At 42.7% G+C, this 22054-nt stretch overlaps 1 protein-coding gene across 1 annotated transcript in view; it reads left to right on the top strand.

Moving 5' to 3' along the window:
* Positions 1 to 22054, top strand: part of DNER (delta/notch like EGF repeat containing) — a 333590-nt gene that overhangs the window by 308603 nt on the left and 2933 nt on the right. The window contains 2 exon segments of the mRNA XM_007453261.1: positions 4910 to 5041; positions 17604 to 17850. Of these exon segments, the coding sequence (XP_007453323.1) occupies positions 4910 to 5041; positions 17604 to 17850 (379 nt within the window).

The following is a 22054-nucleotide window of genomic DNA, read 5'->3' as shown; positions in this document are numbered from 1 at the left end:
TATGTATAAATTTTATTTCCTTTTATTGTCTTATTACGCTGGCTAGAACTCCTCACTCTAGTTTGAGTAAGACTGATGATAGCAGACATCCTTGCTTTGTTCCCAATCATAGGGGAAAAGCATTCAGTCTTTCACCATTAAGTATAATGTAAGCTATAGGGATTTTTAGATTTTTTTTTAAATCAAATTGAGGAAGTTACTCTCTCTTCCTTGCTTGCTGATAGCTTTAGTTATGAATGGGTGTTGAATTTTGCCAGATGCTTTTTCTGCATCAGTTGATATCAGCATATGATTTTTCTTCTTTAACATATTAATATGATGGATTATATTGATCAATTTTCAAATATTGAATTAATCTTGCCTTGCTGGAATAAAAGCCACTTGATCATAGTGTATAATTCTTTTTATATATTGCTGAATCCTGTCCTCTAATATTTTGTTCAGAGTTTTTGCATCTGTATTCATGAGGGATATTTGTCTGTAGTTTTCTCTCTCTCTCTCTTTCTCTCTCTCTTTTAATATTATCTTTGACAATATTGAATTTTTCACATCTAGAAATTCCGTTTGGTTTTTTTTTTTAATATCTTCCATTTTTATCCTCATTTTCCCCATGTTTTCCTTCACATTTTGAACAAATGTCTTCTTTACTCACCATCATCTGTTATTTCTGGACCTCTGTCTTTTGACTGATTTTCCTTCTGGTTATAGGTCCCATGTTCTTGCTTTTTTTTTGTACATCTGATATTGTTTTGTTTGAATGCTGGTCATTGTGAGTTAAGTTGTTGAGTGATTGGATTTCTTTTTAAAGTGCTAGCCTTTTCTGTGGCAGGTAGGTAAGTTACTTGCTGACCTGACTGATCCTGTCAAGGTTTGTTTTTGTATTTTGTATTTTGGAGTCTCTAGTAGCCTTTAGGGATAGTTATGTCCTACTCCTGAGGTGTGACCTTTTCCTCCCATAATGCACTGGGTGGCCAATGAAATGTCTGCATTCCAACCTGTGAGAGTTTGAATACTTCCCAGTCCTCTGTGAGCTTTGGGAACTGTTCATCTTTCCTCTTGTTTGCCACGCCTGTGGAGTTCCAACTTACTCGTACACAGTATTCAGCAACAAACTCAGGGATGCATTGTATCTCTGATGCTCCTTTTCTGAGTGGCTCTACCTTCTGTAGTGGTCTCTCCTACAAATTACAGCTACCTCAGCCTCCACAAATTCCAGTTACTCCCCACATTTCAGTGAAACCATTGTGTTCTAAATTGGTTCAGAATTTAGAATGCCAGAGTGGTTATGGTTCTCAGCTGTTCGTTTGTCTCCTCTTAGCAATCACAGTCATGCACTGCCTGTTGTCTAATGTCTTAAAGTGTTTTTTTAAATATATATTTTGTCCACATGTGTAATTATTTACAGTGGGAGGGCAAGACAGGTTCCAGTTGCTCCATTGTGGCAGAACTTCCAAGTAAGTCATTAGATTCATTTCATCTAGAATAAAATGCTTGTGAAGTATGAAGGAGTTATACTTACAGTACCCATTCCAGTGCCTGGCACATAATAGGCTTAGATTTAATACTAGGTATTATGACTGTAATGATTTTCATTGATATCATTTGGTGTGGGCTCTGTTAACCCAAGGATATACTGACAGCAGAGACTTCTGACTTCTTATCTTTTTCACTTTAATTTATCTGAGGAAAGCATACCGAATTAAACAGTACACTTGTAAATTGCATAAATACTACCAAAGATGATACCTACTATACAGATTGCCTCTTAGAAAGTAGTAGATTGAAAAGCAATAGGAAAAGATTTAAAGTTCAGACTTTGATTTCCAGCCTTAGTCAAGTAGAAATTTCATTTTGTATTCTCTTTACAAATGTTATTCAAGCACAACGGTGATTTAGAAGTAATTGATTTTCCCCACTCAAATAAAAAAGTAAGCAACTCAACGAAAAAGTCATCTGGCTTAAGCCAGCAAAAGCATAAAGATTTATTATGTATTATTAAGTATTAAGTATTATTAAGTATTTTTTATTATTTACTATATTTATTAAGTATTTATGAGTGGACAAAGGTGATATAATGTACTAAGAACTCTTCTACTAAAATTAACTAGAATGCATATTGCTTGGAGATGGAATGGTGAGGTGTTGAAATGTATGTAAGAACATAATACTCCTAATACAGGGAAGCATAAATGAAACCAAAATTAGTCTCTATAATTCTTAATAAATCTTCAGTTACCTTGCAAAGTGCATGATCACTGTGAGGCAGAGAAGAGCAATCCTCTTTGGCAGTCTTCTGGTTGGAAATTTCCTTGGGTGGCCCCATCATCGGAATCACCCCATATGCTTACCACCAGCATGTGACACAGTGAAGTCCTCAGCTGCAAGCCAGTTGGGGGGTAACTGATTCAAACAGAAGTGTAGGCATGTTAGTTTGTAAAATGGGCCAACAGAGTAAATCTGAAAAGGTAGCTGTGAGCTGTGCATTGCTCCACGGTTCCTCCAGAGCACATATGCTGTGGAAATAGCTACTAGCTATCTGGGCTCCTGACTGGCATGGAGTTTTATCATAAACTAATGTCACTGAATCCCAAGTATAGCTCTAAGAACACTGTGGTGATGAAAGCCAGACTGGGATAGGTTTGGGACTCTCTCTGGGCCATGGTTCTTTGGTTCCTGGGTCTTAGATATTTGATGAATGTCTACAGAAAAAGTTCGTCCTATTTTTCTCCTGCCATTCTCTATTCCTACCAATCCAGTGAGTCCCAAGAAGAGATAAATCTGAGGATCTTAGACTTCTCTCAACTATATTAGAGCCACTTAGAGGTCCAAGAGCCAGAACATGTATTAGGGCTGCTCTGAACTTGAACTTGGCATTTACCTCCCTAGGGAAGCTCTGGACCAGAGCAGCACTGGGTGGGCTGGACTGACAGCTCTAGAACTGCCCAAAATTTAGTGAATTAAAAGGGTTTGACACTGGCATTAAACTTCTGAAGCAGGGTGGGCCTTTTGACTTTTGCTAGGCTGTGGAAGTAGGGAGAAGTCAGGCCATTTCTGTAGCTATTGCTGAAAAGGTAACAGAGCATCTTATTTCAGAATTTGCAGTATTCAGATTGCCAGGAAAAGAAAGCTATTGTTTAGTAAATACCTCAATTAAGCTTGTCTTCCTAAATGGATGGAAAGCAGTACTCATGTGTATATTTGTCAAGGCCTTTGATTTTCATCCTTTTATCACTTCTCAGCACGTTCCTGTTTATATGTCTCTTCAGCTAGTCTACCATGTAATGCCATTTGTAATAGTTTAGTCTATGCCCTTTTCCAGTCAGAGTGATTGCCCCATTAATAGACAGAAAACCTTTGAAAGAGGTTAGTAAGAGGCAGTCAATTTCATGTCTTTCGTATTGATATAAATGACTATATTTATTGCAGGAAGCAAATTTGCTTAGACACTACTGAATTATAAGCAATCTAGTAGGACCTAGACGTAGTAAATGTTTTATTTGACAGATTTTACTTTAAAAATAAAATAGTCCGCTGCCAGGTATGAAAAAAGTGTGAAGTGAAACAGACGTGAACCATTTTAGTTTGAGATTCTGCCTCTAAAATGGTCTGTGAGTGACATATGGTGGTTTTATAAACACGAGGTAAACCAATGGCAGACAGAAAAGCTCTTTAATACTAATTAAGTAAGCCTGGAAGTAATTTCCCAAGTGTATACTGAAATATTGCCTTTGAAAATGGACAGAACATTTGATTTTGCTCTTTTGTTTTAGTCGATGACTATAGCAATGCTAGGAATTTAAAAAAAAATATATATATATATATATATATATCACTTTTTACATTTATCTAAGCAAATGGAGGTATATTTAAAGTTTTCTTTTTCTCATTTTCACACTTTTAAGAAAGATTGCCTCAATTTGATGTATCCTTTCTTCAGCTTCGATGTGATATCTTTAAGAGGTGTACCCATTTTGTATTGACTCATACACACGCTTTAAAATCACACAAAGTTGGCTTTGTTTGTGTAACTTCTACTAACAAGCTATTTCTTGTAAGTTGGTCTTTGGACCACAGTGATATCAGCCCATGTTCTGGTTTGTTAGTTTAAACTAGGCTTTCTCTGAGGGGATCAAGGATGCCCCCAAATGTTGGGTGTAGCAGCGTCAGGAGCCCCAGGTCACGGTTTTCATTATGCGGGAAGGACGGACGGACTGGAGCAGATGTGAGCCTCCCTCGGGGACCATTTCCCCGGAGAGATTATTTCAGGACTGGACTCACCCCCCACATCACAACTGTCATTCCTTAGGGGGACCTGATGTTCTCCCTCAGCATTTCAATCCCTCCCAGAAGCATTTCCAGGGATTTGGAAAGAGGAGTACATTTTCATAATTGACTCAGGCTAGGCACACGTCTATGACCTAGAACTATCCAGAAAATAGTCAAATGCCCAGGCTTACACAATCAAACACTTGGCTACAAAAAGAAAAAAACCATAAACTGTGAGTTTTTTGGCTTTCCGGAGTTTCAGAAAAACAAATAAGATTCAGCTGACTAAATCCAAAACAAAATATATTTCTTTAGTAAAATCAGGAGCCCAAGTTTGTTTTTCCGATAAACTTCAAAAGGTTTATTCAGATATGGGAATCAGCTTCAGATAATGAATTCAAAAGATTAAAGGAGATTCTTTTTACCGGTGCCATTTCTTTTTCTTTTTTAAGCTTTACTTAAGTAAAGGATCCCTTGTCTGGAATTCTGGGAGAGTTCTGCACTTTATACAAACAGCCAGTTGGGCTGCATTGCAGGAGATCATGACCCCAGCCTTAGATCTTTGCTGAGCTGGAGAAGTGACGGGGGACAGAGCCGCTGGGGCAGCTAGCTGGCTCACTGCCGCTTTTCTTCATCTCCTTAGGTGAAGAGTGTGACATCGACATCAATGAATGTGACAGTAACCCCTGCCATCACGCCGGTACCTGCCTGGACCAGCCCAATGGTTACACATGCCACTGCCCACGTGGCTGGGTGGGAGCAAACTGTGAAATCCGTGAGTATACTGCCGCTCAGCCACTGTGACTTAACGTTACATTTTCATTCGATGAGAAGAGGATGCGCCAGCCCCACAGCACTCACAGGTGAGGCAGTGAGGCCCAAGGGGTACCCTGAGACCCCCGTGCCTCCCGGATCCCAGTTGAGGACTTTGGCTCACTGTGTTATGCTGCGTCCCTCCTTCCTGAGTCTGAATCCAGCCTTTCCACCAGGATGAGAATGTGCAGATGTCATCCAGAGTTCGCGGCTGCTAAGACAGCCAAAAAATGTGCTTAGCAGAGAAGCATTAGAATCGCATCAGAAAAGAGAGTCTTTGTGTTGAAAGCATTAAAAAAAACCACACAGAATGTAAATTCACTTTGCATTTTTTGTCTTCAAGTGTCTTCAAACGTATTAGGTTCCATCAGTTGCCTGGAGAAAAGTTCCGTGAGGATGAGCGCATGAAAGAAAATCTGAAAAATACTTTGAGCTGCTTAGAGCGAGGTGTTCTCTACAGATGGACTCACAGAAGTTTGACAATGTCAGCATCAGGATTTTATATATTAAAATCATGTATCTACTAGGACTGAGGTGAAAATGAGAACTGCCCTGGAATTGGGTTTTCATTGTTTTGTAAATCGCTAAAAGCTCAGCGTTGAAGTGTGTTTTCTTTCCGTTTAAATTAGTCAGGGTAGCTGGGTTTGGCTCCGTCATAAAATCTCCCTCCTGGGCCCTCTCGCCCACTCTCTTACTCTTCATCAGGCAAAGACAGCTCATCTGCTGTGTGAGTTTGGAAGGAGACAGCTCAGTATACACAGCCCTGTCTGTCTGCCTCTTGGGCTGGCCTGTCTGCTGCCTCTACTCCTCCACGCTGTACATGTTTCAAGAACAGGCCCCTCACTGGTGGTCCAGCACCACCTGTGGCTGCACGGGCTTGTCTCATTCTTGGTGTGTGTCTCAAGTGGGGCATGGCCAGTAACAGAAAACCTTCTTATCCACAAATATGGACCATATTTTCTTCAACATCAACTTGACCAGTAATGAAGGTGTTGTTTGGGCTCCTGTCTGCTCACTCTCTGTCTTTCATCTTGGCTCAGGACTTGAGAGAGGAAGAGAGTAATTCCTTTTAGGTCTCCCGCTCATCCTTTCCAAATACCCCTATACAGAAAGGATTTAGGACCAACTGTAGGGATTCCGAAACACTCTATTATGGAAGAAAGGGAAGGAAGGGGATTCCAATGGTACAGATGCTCAGGGCTGTGAACTGATGCAGGATGTTAAGACTAAAGTAGGTATAGGATGTTAAGTCCAGTCTGGTGAGATCAGTTGGTGGGAAGGATCCCAGATTTGGGCCAACAGGACCTCGGTTCTCGCCCTGGCTGTGGCACTTATTGTATGGCTGCATTTAGTTGTGCCGAGTCTCAGTGTACTTATCCATAAAATAGGACCAGTTTTCGTTATAAAATTTGATAATTCTGTGAAATGACAAATTTCACGCCTTGGGGCAGAGGAATATCTATGTATAATTTTAAAATCCTTGGTGTGAAGATAAATATATAGGAGAGTATGGGTAAGAAGTCAGGAACACAAAGGATGCCCTTAAGAAGTTTTGAAGTAAAATCTTATAACTATAAAAAACATCTAGCTTTACTTCCTTCTGGTGATGGATAAGATAGGCAAAAGATATACAAGGATGGAATAATAAGGACAAAAGTTGGCTCCATGGTCTAGCTCCGTCATGGACAAATGTACCTCAGCCTTGTCTTCCTCACTTGTAAAATGGTGATAGAAAAGTTGCCGTGAGGCTTAACCGAGACAAATTTGTGCAGATCTCTGCTATGCAGTAGGCACTAAATAAGTGTTAGCTGCTGCTTCTCTTTCCTTCTGCGCCACTGTAGCCCTTATACAATGAGCTACTCCTGGCAAACACTAGCCTTTGGCACTTTTCAGAGGGCACAGGCCACTCTGAGCAGCTGGGTGTGATGGGACCCATCACACATCTCAGCACACACCTGGGTTCTCTGTTCGCCCAGAGTAGCACTTTCCATTTGATGATCTCATTTGCACCCCTCCATTCAGCCAAAGGTGTCAAAATAAATGTCATCACAGATTAGGCTCTACTGGGTCCCCAAGTTGGATGCTTCCATCCTCGACCTGAGCATAAGAATGGAGAATAAGCATATAAGGTTTGCGATAACACACAGGTGGAGCTGGTGGCCAGTGCCAAGAGAAATGGATCTGAATCAATGGAATGGATTCAAAGCAGAAGTGGAATCAGAGTTTGGACTGTCAGTGGGCAGAGAAGATATAAGAGGTCTCCTGTCCTGTATGAGCCATGGGACCTATGGTCTCTGAGGTTTCTTTCTAACCCTGAACATCTATGATCTTCTGAAGTGGCTAGAAACCAAGAGGAGGGTGCCCGAATGACACAAGGTCAGGTTGCTAAGTCTCAACAGGAAAGCTCAGATGAAGCAGAGAAGGGGGAGAACCGTGGCCCATGTAGCTCCGTAGCCTGGCGGGCTCCGAGTTGTCAAAGGCAGTAAGGGGGACCTCTGCTTCCTGAGGCCATTCACCTGCCCTCCTTTCTTGTTCACTACACTTTAGTCACATTGTCCTCCTTTCCCTTCTTTGAGCAGGTCCCGTTCATTCCTGCCGTCAGGGCCTTTGCCTGTGCTGTTCCCCATGCCTGGGGCTCTCTTCCTTACGATTTTAGCACAGCTGTCTCCTTCTCAGCTTTTAGGTCTCAGCTGCCTTCCCTGCCTTCCCTGACCACCTGACCACCTGCATTTGTTTCCTACTGCGGCTGCAACGAATTACCACAGATTTCATGGCTTGAAACACAACATGACTGTCTTCCTTCTGGAGTTTCTAAAGAACTTTCTTCTTTGCCTTCTCCAACTTCTAGAGGCTCTGCCCTCCTTCCTTAGCTCATGGCCCCTTCCTCCATCTTCAGAGCCAGCAATCACGTCTCTCTGACTCCTGCTTCCATTGTCACTCCAGATCTCTCATATCCCTCTTTCACTTATAAGGACTCCTGTGATTACTTTGGGCCCATGAAGGTAATTTAGGATAACCTATCCATCTCAAGACCGTCAGCTTAATCGCATCTGCAGAGTTCCTTTTGCCGTGTAAGGTAGCATAATCAAAGATTCTGGGGAATAGTTATGTGTTCATCTTTGGGAGACCATTATTTGGCCTACCATAGCACCTTATCAGCAGTGTTTCATTACTCCCATTTGTTCTTAAAAATGATAACATTTGGAGATGATTTAGCATTACTTTTTTTCTGTTACAGCATCATCCTAATCATTATAATAAGTATTCGCAAAAACATAACTTAAACTGATTAAAGGGGCAGGATTTGGTGAATAGAATGGGTGCTGCTCTTAAGAACAGGGATCTGGGTTGGTCCTGCCACCCAGCCAATCACCAGGCAGGAGGAAGGTCATTTTATCTCTCTGGAGCTCAGTCTCTTCATCCATAAAATGAAGGATTAAATAAAATGGTTAGTTTTCTTCCTTCCAGCCCTAGCATTGTTGGATTCACCCTCAAAGTAGTGTCATACTCTGCCAGGAAGCACAGATTATAAGGCAGGCATTTCCTATTGCCTTTTCCTTACAAAACACCATAGGTTGTTTCCTATTGCACGTGGAAAAGAGAAATTCAGAAATTCATAGAATACGTGTGTGATACTCGCAAACACACACTGAGAGTTCCTGCAGATTCCAGTGAAGGAAGGGCTCTGCATGTGGAAATGAGTCTACTTTGTCATCAGCCAACACTAGATTCAGAAACCTCAATGGGATTTACATGCAAATTAACACCATTTTAGTGGTTCCATGGCTCGCATTCCTAACGTTTACCCTAATCATGGATAGTTTTTAGAAATGTGCCCTTTAGAGTTATTATCTGGCCCCCAATCAGTAATAAGAAGCATAAATCTAGCAGACCACACATATTTATCAAAACCATCAAAATCATTGATCCAGAACTGTCCTAAAAGGATCATGAGAGTAGCTATGATGTGTTTTTTGTTTGTTTGTTTGTTTGTTTGTTTGCGGTACGCGGGCCTCTCACTGTTGCGGCCTCTCCCGTTGCGGAGCACAGGCTCCGGACGCGCAGGCTCGGCGGCCACGGCTCACGGGCCCAGCCGCTCCGCGGCATGTGGGATCTTCCCGGACCGGGGCACGAACCCGCCTCCCCTGCATCGGCAGGCGGACTCTCAACCACTGCGCCACCAGGGAAGCCCAGCTATGATGTTTTATACATACTCTGAGACAAATGCAAACCCTAAGTTCTAGAAACTAACAAAACAAGCCTGCTGAAGTTTTAATTCTGACACTTGTTCCTAACCACCTTTGGACTGATCAAAAAAAATTTTGGGAGGATTGTAGTAAAACTTTTGCCTTCCTCAAATCAAAGTCTAAAATTCAAAATTCTTATAATTCTCTGCATAGTGGAATGTTTTGTATCATTTGTGTTGGAGCTTTAAGGTCTATACAGTTAGAGTTACAGACAGTCCTGCTGACTGAGAGTTGGCTAGTTCTGTATACTGAGCAGTTGAATCTATGGTTAAACTATTGAATTAATGACGTTCTGCAGTTGAGAAATAGGGGAACAGGGCATCTTGGATTTATGCATTCAATGAATAACCAAGGCCCTCTTACTGTCAGACGTTAAGCATAGTGCCCAGGATATAAGGATTAATGAGACAGCTCTTGCCTTCAGGATCTCCTCATCCAAGGGTGGGTCTTAACATGTGACAGGAGTTGCTGTGAGACTTCATGCAGGTAGTTCCAGGAACCCAGGGAAGGAGCAAAGTTGGATATCTGGGGCTTCTTCTTCCCAAAATGCATGGAATTTAATAATGCTTGAAGAAACCCATCAAACAGTTACGTTATATGAGCAGTCCTTATCGTACAAATAGATTCGGATCTTTTGTTCTCATTTTTGTGTAAACCAGGATTTTTCAAAAACAAAACTAATTTGGGATTAACATACACACCCTGCTGTATATAAAATAGATAACCAACAAGGACCTACTTTATAGCACAGGGAACTATACTCAATATTTTGTAATAAACTATAAGGGAAAAGAATCTGAGAAAGAATATATATATATGTACATATATATGTACACACACACACACACACACACACACATACACACACATATATACATAAAACTAAATCACTGTGCTGTACACCTGAAACTAAGACAACATTGTAAATCAATTATACTTCAATAAAAAAGAAAACAAAATAAAATTGATTAATCTTCCTCCCCATGGAGACTCCCCACTTCACTCCCCAAAGGTAACAACTGTTACCCATTTATTGTGGATTCTTCCAGATGCTTTCAGTCACTGTATGAAGTCCCATTTTCTCCCGTACAAATGGGACTATTCTATACATACTGTTCAGCATCTTGCTTTTATGCTTAGTAATATATCTTGAGTGTTTATCCATGTTGGCTTATGCATATCTTCCTCAATTTTTTTAACACCAGACAGTATTTCCATTTTTTAGATGCTCTATAATTTATTTAATCATACCCTATTGATAGACAGATAACTCATTTTCAGGTTTTGGGTATTAAAAACAACAGTAAAGTGAAAATTCTTATATATACATATTCTTGTGTGAGAATATCAGTAGGATAAATTCTTGAAAATGGAATAGTCAAATTAAGGGGTTCCTGAATTTTTCATGAGCATTTATTTATGTACTGGCTCTTTGCCAATAAAACTTTTCCTCTTGGAAGCAGTGGTGTTGGGGGTTGAAGTTGACTCACAAGTCCCACTTAATCCACAATTACCTTACTAAATACTTTGAACACCAAGGCTGCATCCTCCACTGACCTCTTGGGAAGCGATCGTGGCTAGATGTGGGGAAGCAGCCTGATTACGGGAAGGACATTACTGTGGAGTTGTGCGGTCCTGGTTTTGAATCCCAGCTCAGGTACTTACTCCTGGTAAACAAGAGCTCTGAGCCACAGGCCTTGATAAATGGGGTAATACCTGTGAATAACATAGTGCAGTACAGTGCCTGGTTCACAGTAAGTGCTCAGTAAGTGGTTGCCTTAATTGCTATCATCAGTTGTCACTCTCTGAGCAGTGAGCAGCCTCTGGGTGTCTATTCAAAGTGAAATTTCCCCGCCTCTGATGGAATATTGATAAATTAGATGTTTTTGAGATAACTACTGATACTATTTTAATAACAGGCATTCTATAGATATGTAGTTTTATTGATGTAATCAGACCTTGACTTTTCTGTTCCAAGGCAGATACAGGTATTCCATGAGGGGAATCTTCGTCCTCCCTTCCTGAAGGGCCCTGATGGATGCATATAGCAGAGAGAAGTGTTTCTCAGGCCTTTTGACTGCTACCCACAGCAAGAAACATATTTTGCATTTTGATGCGGCACATAACATACAGTGTCTCTCCTACACGCACAGAACGTGGAGTAGCACTTAACTTTACAAGTGTGACACCCTTTTATATGGTTTTTCTAAACTTGTTTTTCTAATGCAGTCTGGCCCCAATACATTGATTTCCACATTGTGCCGCATGGAAACCATTACTTATTAAGTGTTTAGAGCCAAAGTGTGTGGTTCAAATTTCAGGTTCTGCCACTTATTACATGTGGAAACCTGGGCAAGATTCTTCTCCCTTATAGGTTATTACAAAATACTGAGCAGAGTTCCCTGTGCTGTACCGTAGGTCCTTGTTGGTTATCCATTTTATATATAGTAGTGTGTATAGGTTAGTCCCAAATGAGTTTTATTTTTTAAAAATCCTAGTTTATACCAGAATGAGGACCAAAGAACCGAATCTATTTGTACAATAAGGACTGAAGCGAATCTATTTGTACAATAAGGACTGCTCATATAACATAACTCTTTTGATGGGTTTCTTCAACCATTATTAAATTCCATGCATTTGGGGAAGAAGAAACCCAAGACAACCAACTTTGCTCCTTCCCTGGCTTCTTTGGAGTCCCAGCTGCTTCTTGTATAAAAGGGAGATAGTAACAATGTCCACTTCGGAGCATCGTACGAGGAATAAAGGACCTAACACACTTAGAATAGTGTTCAGCACACATTGAACTCTCAGTAACCGTTCGCTTTTATTAACCAAAATGCTGAACAAAATAATACAACTGTCTGACGTCGCCCCTTGGGTGTCTTAAAGGCACTTCCAATTCAACATGTACAAAACAAAACTCATGAGCTTCCACGCAAACCTGGTTGTCTTGCCATGTCCCCTGCTTGCCTCCGGCACTTCATCCATCCAGGGATACAAGCCAAAGGCCAAGAAATTTGACACTACCTTTGTCTCTCCTCACTGGCCTCTTCACTGGCCTCACTGGCTGCATAGTCCGGTGAATTCCACCCCTAACTCACACCCACATTCCTTCACCTCTCTGTCTCCACCCCTCACGCAGGCCAAACCACCACCAGCTCCGCCAGATGCCGCAGTAGCCTCTGACCTGGCTTCTACCCTAACCCCTCAAACCCTTTCTTCATATACAGCCAGAAGCAACCTTTCTTTTCTTTTTGCTTCCTTTCTTTCTTTTTAATTTTCCAAAAGTATTTTACCTTTTCATTATTTAAAAAGTTTTTTCATTGTGGTAAAATACACACCTCCCTCCCTCCCTTCCTTCCATCACCCGCCCCTCTCCCCAGCCTCTGGTAACCACCATTCTACTCTCTGGGGTTTTTTTTTCCCTATATGTTGCACATATAAGTGACATCATGCAATATGTGTCTTTCTGTGTCTGGTCTATTTCACTCAGCAGAATGTCCTCCAGTTCATCTATGTGGTCGTAAATGACAGAGGCATCTTTTCAAAGTGCAAATCTGAACCCTCAGACCCTCCCTGCAACCACTGTTTGCATCCTTGCCCACACCAAGTTGCTATTAAAGTACATCAGTGGGGCTTCCCTGGTGGCGCAGTGGTTGAGAGTCCACCTGCCGATGCAGGGGACACGGGTTCATGCTCCGGTCCGGGAAGATCCCACATGCCACGGAGTGGCTGGAGCCTGTGAGCCATGGCCGCTGAGCCTGCGCGTCCGGAACCTGTGCTCCGCAACGGGAGAGGCCACAATGGTGAGAGGCCCGCGTACCGCAAAATAAATAAATAAATAAATAAAATAAAATACATCAGTGACTAAAGAGCAAAGGCCACACTCTTGCCTGTGGCACTGGGAGGGCTGCCCCTACACTGTGGGGAGGTGCCCCGTCTTCACTCAGACAGTCTCTGCCTTGCTGCCTTGAGCGGCCACCCTGTCCTCCTTCCAGCTCCTCACTCTGTTTTCCACCTCCTCCCAGGTCTTTGCCTGGGACAGCCTTCCCTTTGCTGTTCTCCATCCCTGGTGACTATGCACTCACCCTTAGAGCCACGCTTGCTGCGGACCCCCATCATAAAAGCTCTCCTGATTCCCCAGTTAGATGGTGATTCCCTCGTGCCCTCTCGAAGCAGTGCCGCTCTGGTCCCTCATGGCTTAGCACATTTGGACTTAGCCAAGTGGCTTAGCCCACTTTTCTCTCAGTTTTCCCTTGTATCCCAGGCACTCGGCACCATGCTCAACGTATAGTAGGTGCTTATTGATAACTGGTTCAGTGATGGGATCGCTAGGAGGGAGGCGAGCTGTGCCTTCCATTCCCCCCGCGTCTGCATCTTCTGAAGATTAATGAGAGTGTTAACTTTTTTCAGTCTCATTGACTGTTTTGATTGTCCACCTAACTTTTAGCTACAGAAAACATAAATTTGAAATCCCGCCTCACAGTTATTCTAGGCTGCAGATGGTTCAAATATTATCTAGCTATCTAAGTGACATCTACTCAAAACAGACTTTCATTCCTTTACTTTCAGACTCTTTTTAAGTCTGAAAAAAACTTAAAAAGTAGGTGGACAAAATTAGTCTAGCTAGATTCACCTGGGTAAATGAAAAAACAGATATGGGAAATGTATTTTAGAATTAAATTTGTCTATCGAATGAGGTCTCTTTTTGGTGGAGTGGAGGTGGTCGGTGGGTCTCGTTTTATCCTCAGCTTGGCCGCTGACTGCCTGCTTTACCTTGAGCAGAGGCTCCGAGTCCAGCCCCTACGTAGCTCCTATTTTCGTACTGATTGAAATGTTAAAGGCGAAAGCACTTTAGAAGATACAAAACCTCAAACAGATTGAGTTTAAACCGAAATGCAAATGCGCCTGAGACCCAAAAGTGCGACATTTTCCCTGAACAGTTGGTGTGCGTGCGTTCCTGGTCATGCACCTGCCGGGGCTGGTGAGGTCATCCCTTCCAGTGAGCTCTGGTGCATGATTTTTCCCCGAGCCCTGCCGCAGCCACTATAGTAAATGATTCATGCACCGGGACTCCCTGTACGCGGCAGAGCGATGACTTATGGACCGGGAGATGGCAGCTGCAGCCACCTGCTGCAGATACATTTGCTGCCTCGCAGACCAAATGTTGGATTTATTCAGATCCAGCTTGCCTGCTAATCCACCTAACGTGCAAAGCAGCCACATTCACTTATCAGACAAGTTTTAGATGACAATAGGGTGGAAAAAGCAACGGGCAGGGGCAGGGAGGAGAAACAGAGGTTCAGGAGAAATTTTGAGAAAGTTTTCCCCAAAGTCCAAACAGCTTGGAATTCAGAGTTTGGGGAAATAGAGCAGACGGTCAGAAATGCAAGCTATTTAGGCAGCTTATTGGGCCTGGGGCAGTGTGCTGAGCACGCAACCTAGTACAGTTGGTTTTCTGCTTCAGTGGCTGTGTGCGGTTGTGCACTGGCTGTGTATACACAATCAGTGTGATGTGTAAGCTATTTACACGAAGGTGTGCATTGACCATAGGAACTCATCAAGAACTTGTGTGGCTGCCACATGATCAGATTTGAGCGCTCCACCGAGCTGGAGTAGAAACAGTATTGGCTGCCCTCGTGACAATGCTCAGTGAGTGTTATAGCACACCCTGTGAGTGCTGGACTCTGGCCTACAACTGAATTTTTCAGAGAATGTTGAAATACTTGGAAATCAAGTGAGTCATGCTTCTCTTTCAGCCAGAAAGATGACTTGTCTCTCTCCATGTGCACCAGGTTACTGCCAGATGAAAGGGCTGCCAGTCCGGGACTGAGTCTTGGCTTCATGAAACACTCCCTCTCTTCCATTGAGGCCATTTATTTGCAGTGATTTATGTCGTTCCATCTGCCTGTGTGTGCGTTGGCTGCACAGGCTTTGTGATCAGGAAGGCAGGCTCGAGTGGCAAAACCAGACTTCGAGGGCCTTGGTGTAAAACTCAGGAGCCAGAAGATCTGGACACACGCTCAGAAGTCACTTCATTCATCCCGTTCTTCTCAAACTCTCAGGAACCAGCCAGGCTCAGGGCATGGGTCAGTTTTCCATTAGGCTTCTAGGAAAAAGGTCTGCACACTTGGATCCTTGTTTGGGTGTTTACCTGTGCTCTTGTGCAGATCGTAACGTTTGAAGGGAAAGAATAGCTGATTCTGAGACTCCAGTGTCACTGAAGATGTCGCTAAGATGAGAGTATGAGGACCCAGAGGTGACAAATACTCTCACCTAAAGTGGAACAGTGAGGCCTGAGGATTTCACAGGAAGACAGGCCCATTCCCACCCACCCCTGAATCCCATTTCCAAGCACCCAGAGTCCTAAGGTGGAAATCATGGCCTGGAGGTGATGGTGATGGTGGTGGAGGTGGCGGTGTGAGTGAAATAGAGAAGGCATCCTCTTTCCCAAGTTCAGTTTCTCTTTGAGCTTATCTAGCCCTTTGTAATCTTCACAGCTTCCTTTCAAATCCTGGTCACATCATCTGAACCATTCCATTTGTATGCAGGTCCGTAAACGGGACATAATTAGACACTCTTGACCTGTGCCAGATACAGCGATTATGTCCATCCATCCACTTTTTTCCTGCCCATCCAGGTTGGTGTTTTTTGAATGGGCACAGGGCAATGCCCGATAATCCTCGGCTCAGAGTGTGTGCCTCAGAGGACAGGGTCCTCCTACTCTGTATCCTTCCCTCTTCCACCACTGCAGCTGTTCCTCCTTAGGGACCACCCACCATGAGCCCAGCAGTGGACTTTCTTACTTTTCTTTACATGTTTTCTAACTTAATAGCTCACAGCAAGCTTATAAGGTATATGTTGCAATTTTCATCTTATAATGGAAGAAATTGAGGCTCAGGGAGGTCAAGTAAACCTTGCAGCTGGGATTGAAAGCAAGGTTAGTGTGAGCCCAAGGCTCACACCCCTTCTGCTAGTTATGCTGGAAGATAATCCCATGGGTGTTTTCTTCAAATGACTTATTGCTTACTTTTTAATTATTACAAACGGACTGCATTCTTCTCTCTTTTTTTTTTAAGTCGGAAAAGACTGAGATGTGTAAAGAAGGAAATAAAAATCCCTCGCAGGCCTGATTTTCAGAGATCACTGTCGTTAGCACACTGCTGTGTGAGGCAGAGGCTAAGAACTTGGACCCAAACTTGCCAACGTGCTCACCCGGGAAGTGATGTCAGCTTCCTAGACATTGTCTGTAAAGTGGGGAGAAGGAATAATATATCTTCCGGGGGCTGTGATGATTAAATGAGATGTTTTCAAAAAGCTTAGGGTAGTAAGAAAACAACAAATGTTCATCACTGATATCACTCCAGCCTGAGCTTTTCAGTAAGGTAGACGTTGGAAGCTCATATGTGATTGTACTCTACAACTAGGTTCTGTTCGGTAACCCTTTGTTTTTTTAATTTTTTTCTTTTGCTATTTGGTGAATATCTCTCCGTCTCACTAAGAGTTGAATATTTAGGTTGTTTCCCATTTTTCCACTTTTACGAATTGTGTTGTCTGTTGGTGGGGTAGAGAGAGAATATGGGGTTGAGAGACTCTAGCTATATCTATAATATTTTATTTCTTAAAAAAAAAAAACCTTTAAAAATATAAAGCAAAGAAGGTCAAATAGGAACATTTATTAACTTTGAGTGGTGAGTACATGGGTGTCTGTGCTATTTTCTGAACTTTTTTCTAAATGTGTGATAGTTGATAATCTAACATTTAAAAATTGTGCTGCTGAGATGAACATCCTTGCACCCAGGGCTTTATGCATTTATAGGACCATTTCCTCAGCATAAATTCTGAACATTGAAATCTCTGGGTCAAAGGAAACTCCATGCAGTCTGCACAGGGATCATGTATCCATTCACAGAGTCCCCATTTCTGTACCCCTGTCAACTGTGGTTATCAAAATTTAAAAATAATATTTGGGAACTGATATAGGAATTGCATTTTTTAAAATAATTATGAAGCTAAACAATTTTCTACTTGTATTTCCTTGGTGAATTCATTTTTATGTTCTTTGTGCATTTTTCTATGGCATGTTCCTGTTTTTTCTTAATGATTTGTAAGAGGTCCGTATACAGTAAGGCCTTTGGTCTGGATTATCCATAGAAAACAATTCTTCCCAGCTTGGGCAGCACTTATATTTTAGGTTCCCGATGTGAAGACAGGAAAGTCCTTCCCATTCAATAGGCCACAACTCATCCACAGCCGTTTGCTTATTTCTGCCTTCAGACATCCAGTGGAAGTCCGGGCACATGGCGGAGAGCCTCACCAACATGCCCCGGCACTCCCTCTACATCATCATCGGCGCCCTCTGCGTCGCCTTCATCCTGATGCTCGTCATCCTGATTGTGGGGATTTGCCGCATCAGCCGCATCGAGTACCAGGGCTCTTCCAGGCCGGCCTATGAGGAGTTCTACAACTGCCGCAGCATCGACAGCGAGTTCAGCAGTGCCATCGCCTCCATCCGGCATGCCAGGTGGGCGGCGGGAGGAGGCGGAAGGGAGGTGCTGCTCTCACATGTGCATCCTCAGTATCAGGGTTACGTTATGAACAGGACTTTACATCCCCAAGGAGGGTTTCAAAGAATAAAACACAAGTTCAAGATAGTGTTGGGAGACCAGATAATTAGGCTGTTTCATAAGCAAACCCCTTTAATTTGCTGCTGGCTTTCTGTTTTCATTGAATGCATTCATTCATTTTGTGTTTATCTCTGTTATAAATATCTGACTCTTCATCACTGTGTGTGAAATATTTTTTTTTATAGTTTATGATCTTAATTTAATTTTTGTTTCATGCCTTATTATGCTGAAATGACTGCATCTCCCATAAGAAGTCTAAAATATAATACTGCTAGGGTTGCTTCATTTCATGACTTAACAATACCTTCAAGAACCCAAACTCCCTCTATTTCTCCATGTCATCATAATTGGCTTTTTGATATGGTCTCCTATACATGTTCACTTCTTTATCACTACATTACTACCTAGACAACAATGTCTAGGAGTTGTGAAACATTGTTTGATGATTTTTTGGGGGGATGTGTTTAGCTGTGTTGTTCTTCTAACAGTCAATGTGAGTATAAATTACCCATTTGATTTAAGGGCTTATTTAAAGAAAGTCAAATGATGGTCATTTGGCTGTTAGAGTTCGTATTGTATAAGATAGTGTCCTCTCCTGGGGGAAAGGCTCCTGTAGAGACAGGAATTAGTGTGGTATCATAGAAAGAGCGTGAGTCTGGGTGTTGGAGTGACATCGTTAAGCCTGACTGCTCCATTACCTGACAGTATTTTATTTTAATTAACTAATTAATAATTATTGATTTATTTATTTTTGGCTGCTTTGGGTCTTTGTTGCTGCGTGTGGGCTTTCTCTAGTTGCGGCAAGCAGGGGCTACTCTTCATTGCAGTGCACAGGCTTCTCATTGTGGTGGCTTCTCTTGTTGCGGACCATGGGCCCCAGGCGCAAGGGCTTCAGTAGTTGTGGCACATGGGCTCAGTAGTTGTGGCTCGTGGGCTCTAGAGCGCAGGCTCAGTAGTTGTGGCGCATGGGCTTAGTTGCTCCGCAGTATGTGGGATCTTCCCGGACCAGGGCTCGAACCCGTGTCCCCTGCATTGGCAGGTGGATTCTTAACCACTGTGCCACCAGGGGAGTCCCTGACTGTATTTTAAACCGATGATTTAACCTTCCACAAATACAGTTCCCTCAGCTGTGGGAAGGGAGAACTACCTCCTTAAAGAGTTATGACAATCAAATTAAATTACAAATATACTAAAAGATTGTATAAACAGATAACACCACATGTACTTCTCCAAATCTATTGCAACACGGAAAAAATCAATTAATTTTGTTGAGTTTTGCAAGGAGTATTTACTAAAAAAATAATAGTGATATTGTGTATTAAAAGCATCATCTTTTCCTTCAATTGGTAGAACAATCTAAGGCACACAGTTCAGAAAGTGAGTGCGCTGTAGCAAAAAGTGGGCTGAGCCCAGTGTCTTAAGATTGAGCCTCCAGGGAGCTATTACCTGCATAATCCTTGTTGGGACGTCGTGATTGATATTGTTCAAGACACAGGCAGATCCAAATTCTGTCTGAATGGCATAGAAGCTCAGAGGTTCGGAAAGTTAGTTTTCTTCCAAAGGAAACCCGCAAACCTAAGACTGAGGTCTTAGAGTGAGTCCAGGGGAAACAAAAACCAGAACCTGGTTTCCAAGGAGAGGAGCCAGTGGATGAGAGAAGTTGGGAGATATAGAGCATCTGCCCCAAAGCCCAGGGCAGCTTCTTTGTGGGAGCTGCACTAGCCTTACTTCTGTAACTTTGGGGGAGAAGAGAGAGTTAACCCTCTTCCCGGTCAAGCCCTAAAGATCAGCCTCGTTGTGGGAGCCTTTGTTTAAGAGTCAACAACTCAGCAACACAGCTTCCAGGAAACGTTGAGGTGAATCCCTGCAACCTCATCTTAATTGCTTATTTGACTCTTTCCTCTTGAGTAAAGAGCAGTGCGTTTTATTACTGTATCTCCAGTGGGTCCTGGCGCATGGTAGACCTCACGAAAATTTGAGGTCTGAAATGAATGGATGATCTCGGTGAGGGGTTGGCATAGGATGTCTTGACCTGCCTGAGAAGGGCACCAGCTTTGTAAGTGGTACCAGCCTGCAGGAGTATTTGGAGTATCTTGAAAACATTGGATGAGAGGTAGAGGGTGTAAAAAGAAAAGGAGGGTAGACAAATTCATTTGTTTCTCAAAAGTCTTCCTGAAGGGGCTTAGTTCACCAGGAAAGAGTAGAATCCATAGCTCTATACGGGGATGTATTGGGAGACCCAGGAAATCACAATCCCTCCACACTCCCCTACCCTGGAGGAATCTCTGACTAAGGTCCTTTTGCATTGAAGAGGGAGAAGCGTATTTTATCTCAGCCCTGGAATAAGTTAAGGTAGGTTCTTCTGGGCTTCCTGCTTATATAGGCCGCTGAAAAGATACTTAACTGAATACTCTTGGAAGGAAAGAATAAATTTGAAAGCATTTACAAACCTGGCTCTTATTCGGTACTGATTTTTATCAAAAATATTTACTGCAGAATTCCTAACCAACAAGCTCCTGCACGCACCAGTGACTGCAGATAAAACCATTGATGTTCATACAGCGCCTTCCCAAATATCTGAGAACATTCCTGTCTAAACGCTTATTCGGCTGTGACCTGTGGCTTCTACAGCGTGGTTCTCCAGAGGCCCTGGCTGGATCTCTGGCTGGTTGGCCCTTTTGCCCCTTTTCCTGGAGACGCTGGAAAGGCATTGACAAAAACTGAGTCCTTTTGCAATTCCCCTCTTCCTAGTTTTGAGCATCAGCCTATAGCTAACATGCATTTCATGGCCTGTCTCCCTGCCACTAGCCTGGAGGTGACATTGGATCAGAATGACTGCAGCTGAGCAGCTGCACAGGATGAATCCTGACGGGGTCATCTGTGACGTTCCCTAGTGACCTGGGAAGTGTCTGGTGATTCTGACGTCAGCAGTCGGCTGGTGCTGGTGCTGGGTTGAGAAGGGAGCCGCCTCCTTTCCTATGTTCCGCAGCCGCTTTGCTTACACTCAGGCTGCAAAGACTTTGTGACAGACTGGCAGGAGTGAAGCCACAGCTCTCTAAGTTCTGCATCTGAGGTCACACTTCGCTTGCTGATTGCTTACTGCTCTACCAGCTATAAGTGCCCGATCACAGAAAACAAACAAACAAGAAGAGAGCTGGGAAAGGACAGAGTCGCTTTTTCTCAAACAGCATCTCCCGATGTGGGCCTTTTTAAAGCTCACATCCACCTGCCGTTCCTGGAGGTATTGTTTAGCTGTTGACTTCCAGGGGAATATGAACTAGAAGAATGTACATACTTTGACCTCCCTCATAACTGGTTTCAGTTTCTTTTGTTTCTTTAGTAAAATAAGGTGCACAAGACTGGTCACCAACTATGATGTTTGAGCTGTCGGTAACATTGATACCACGGCTGCACAACTGCTGTTAGTGCTTCTGCAATGGTTAACACAGCCAGACACGATGCCAAATCCTTTGCAGAGAGACTGCGGGTGACCCTTATCAATGGTCTTCATCAATGGCCTGTGAAACATTTTAGACTTTGTGGGCCGTATTGCCTCTGGGTCTTTGTGACCAGCTCTGCCTTTGTCGTGAGAAAGCACCAGAGGCATTATGAATGGGCACAGACTGTGTTCCAATAAAATTTTATTTGAAAAACAAGCAACAGGCTATTATTAGCTTGCAGATTATAGTTTGCTAATCCAAGGTCTACATTTTAATTTTCTCTAGCTTCCAATTTTTTTTTTTTAAGCAATTAAGATGTCCCTTTAGGGTAAGGAAAAACAGTGCATTGTTTAAAAAAAGAACAGTTGCATAAAAACTCCTGCCTTAACGTAGGCAAGCTCTGACATTGTTTTAGTGCCTGAGAGTTTAAAATGGAATTCTATAGGTATTAGCTTATTCCTTAACATCCTCCCAATTCTGAGACACTAAGGAAATATAAAAAGCTGTTAGCGCTGGAAATTTAAGTATGAATGCACATTTGTTTTGCACTAACTCTGAGATCACTACTCTGATAGGTGTGGGAGACTGAAGGAGAATCTTACTTCGTTTCACATCTTAGCTTCCATATAGTAGATGCTGTACTTTGGGTGGGGATTTCTGT

This window comes from Lipotes vexillifer, unplaced genomic scaffold, assembly GCF_000442215.2.
Source record: "Lipotes vexillifer unplaced genomic scaffold, Lipotes_vexillifer_v1.1 scaffold471, whole genome shotgun sequence".
In the NCBI taxonomy this organism is placed as follows: Eukaryota; Metazoa; Chordata; class Mammalia; order Artiodactyla; family Lipotidae; genus Lipotes; species Lipotes vexillifer.
Note: the sequence above shows the minus strand (reverse complement) of the source record. Positions and strands in the feature narration are given on the sequence as shown.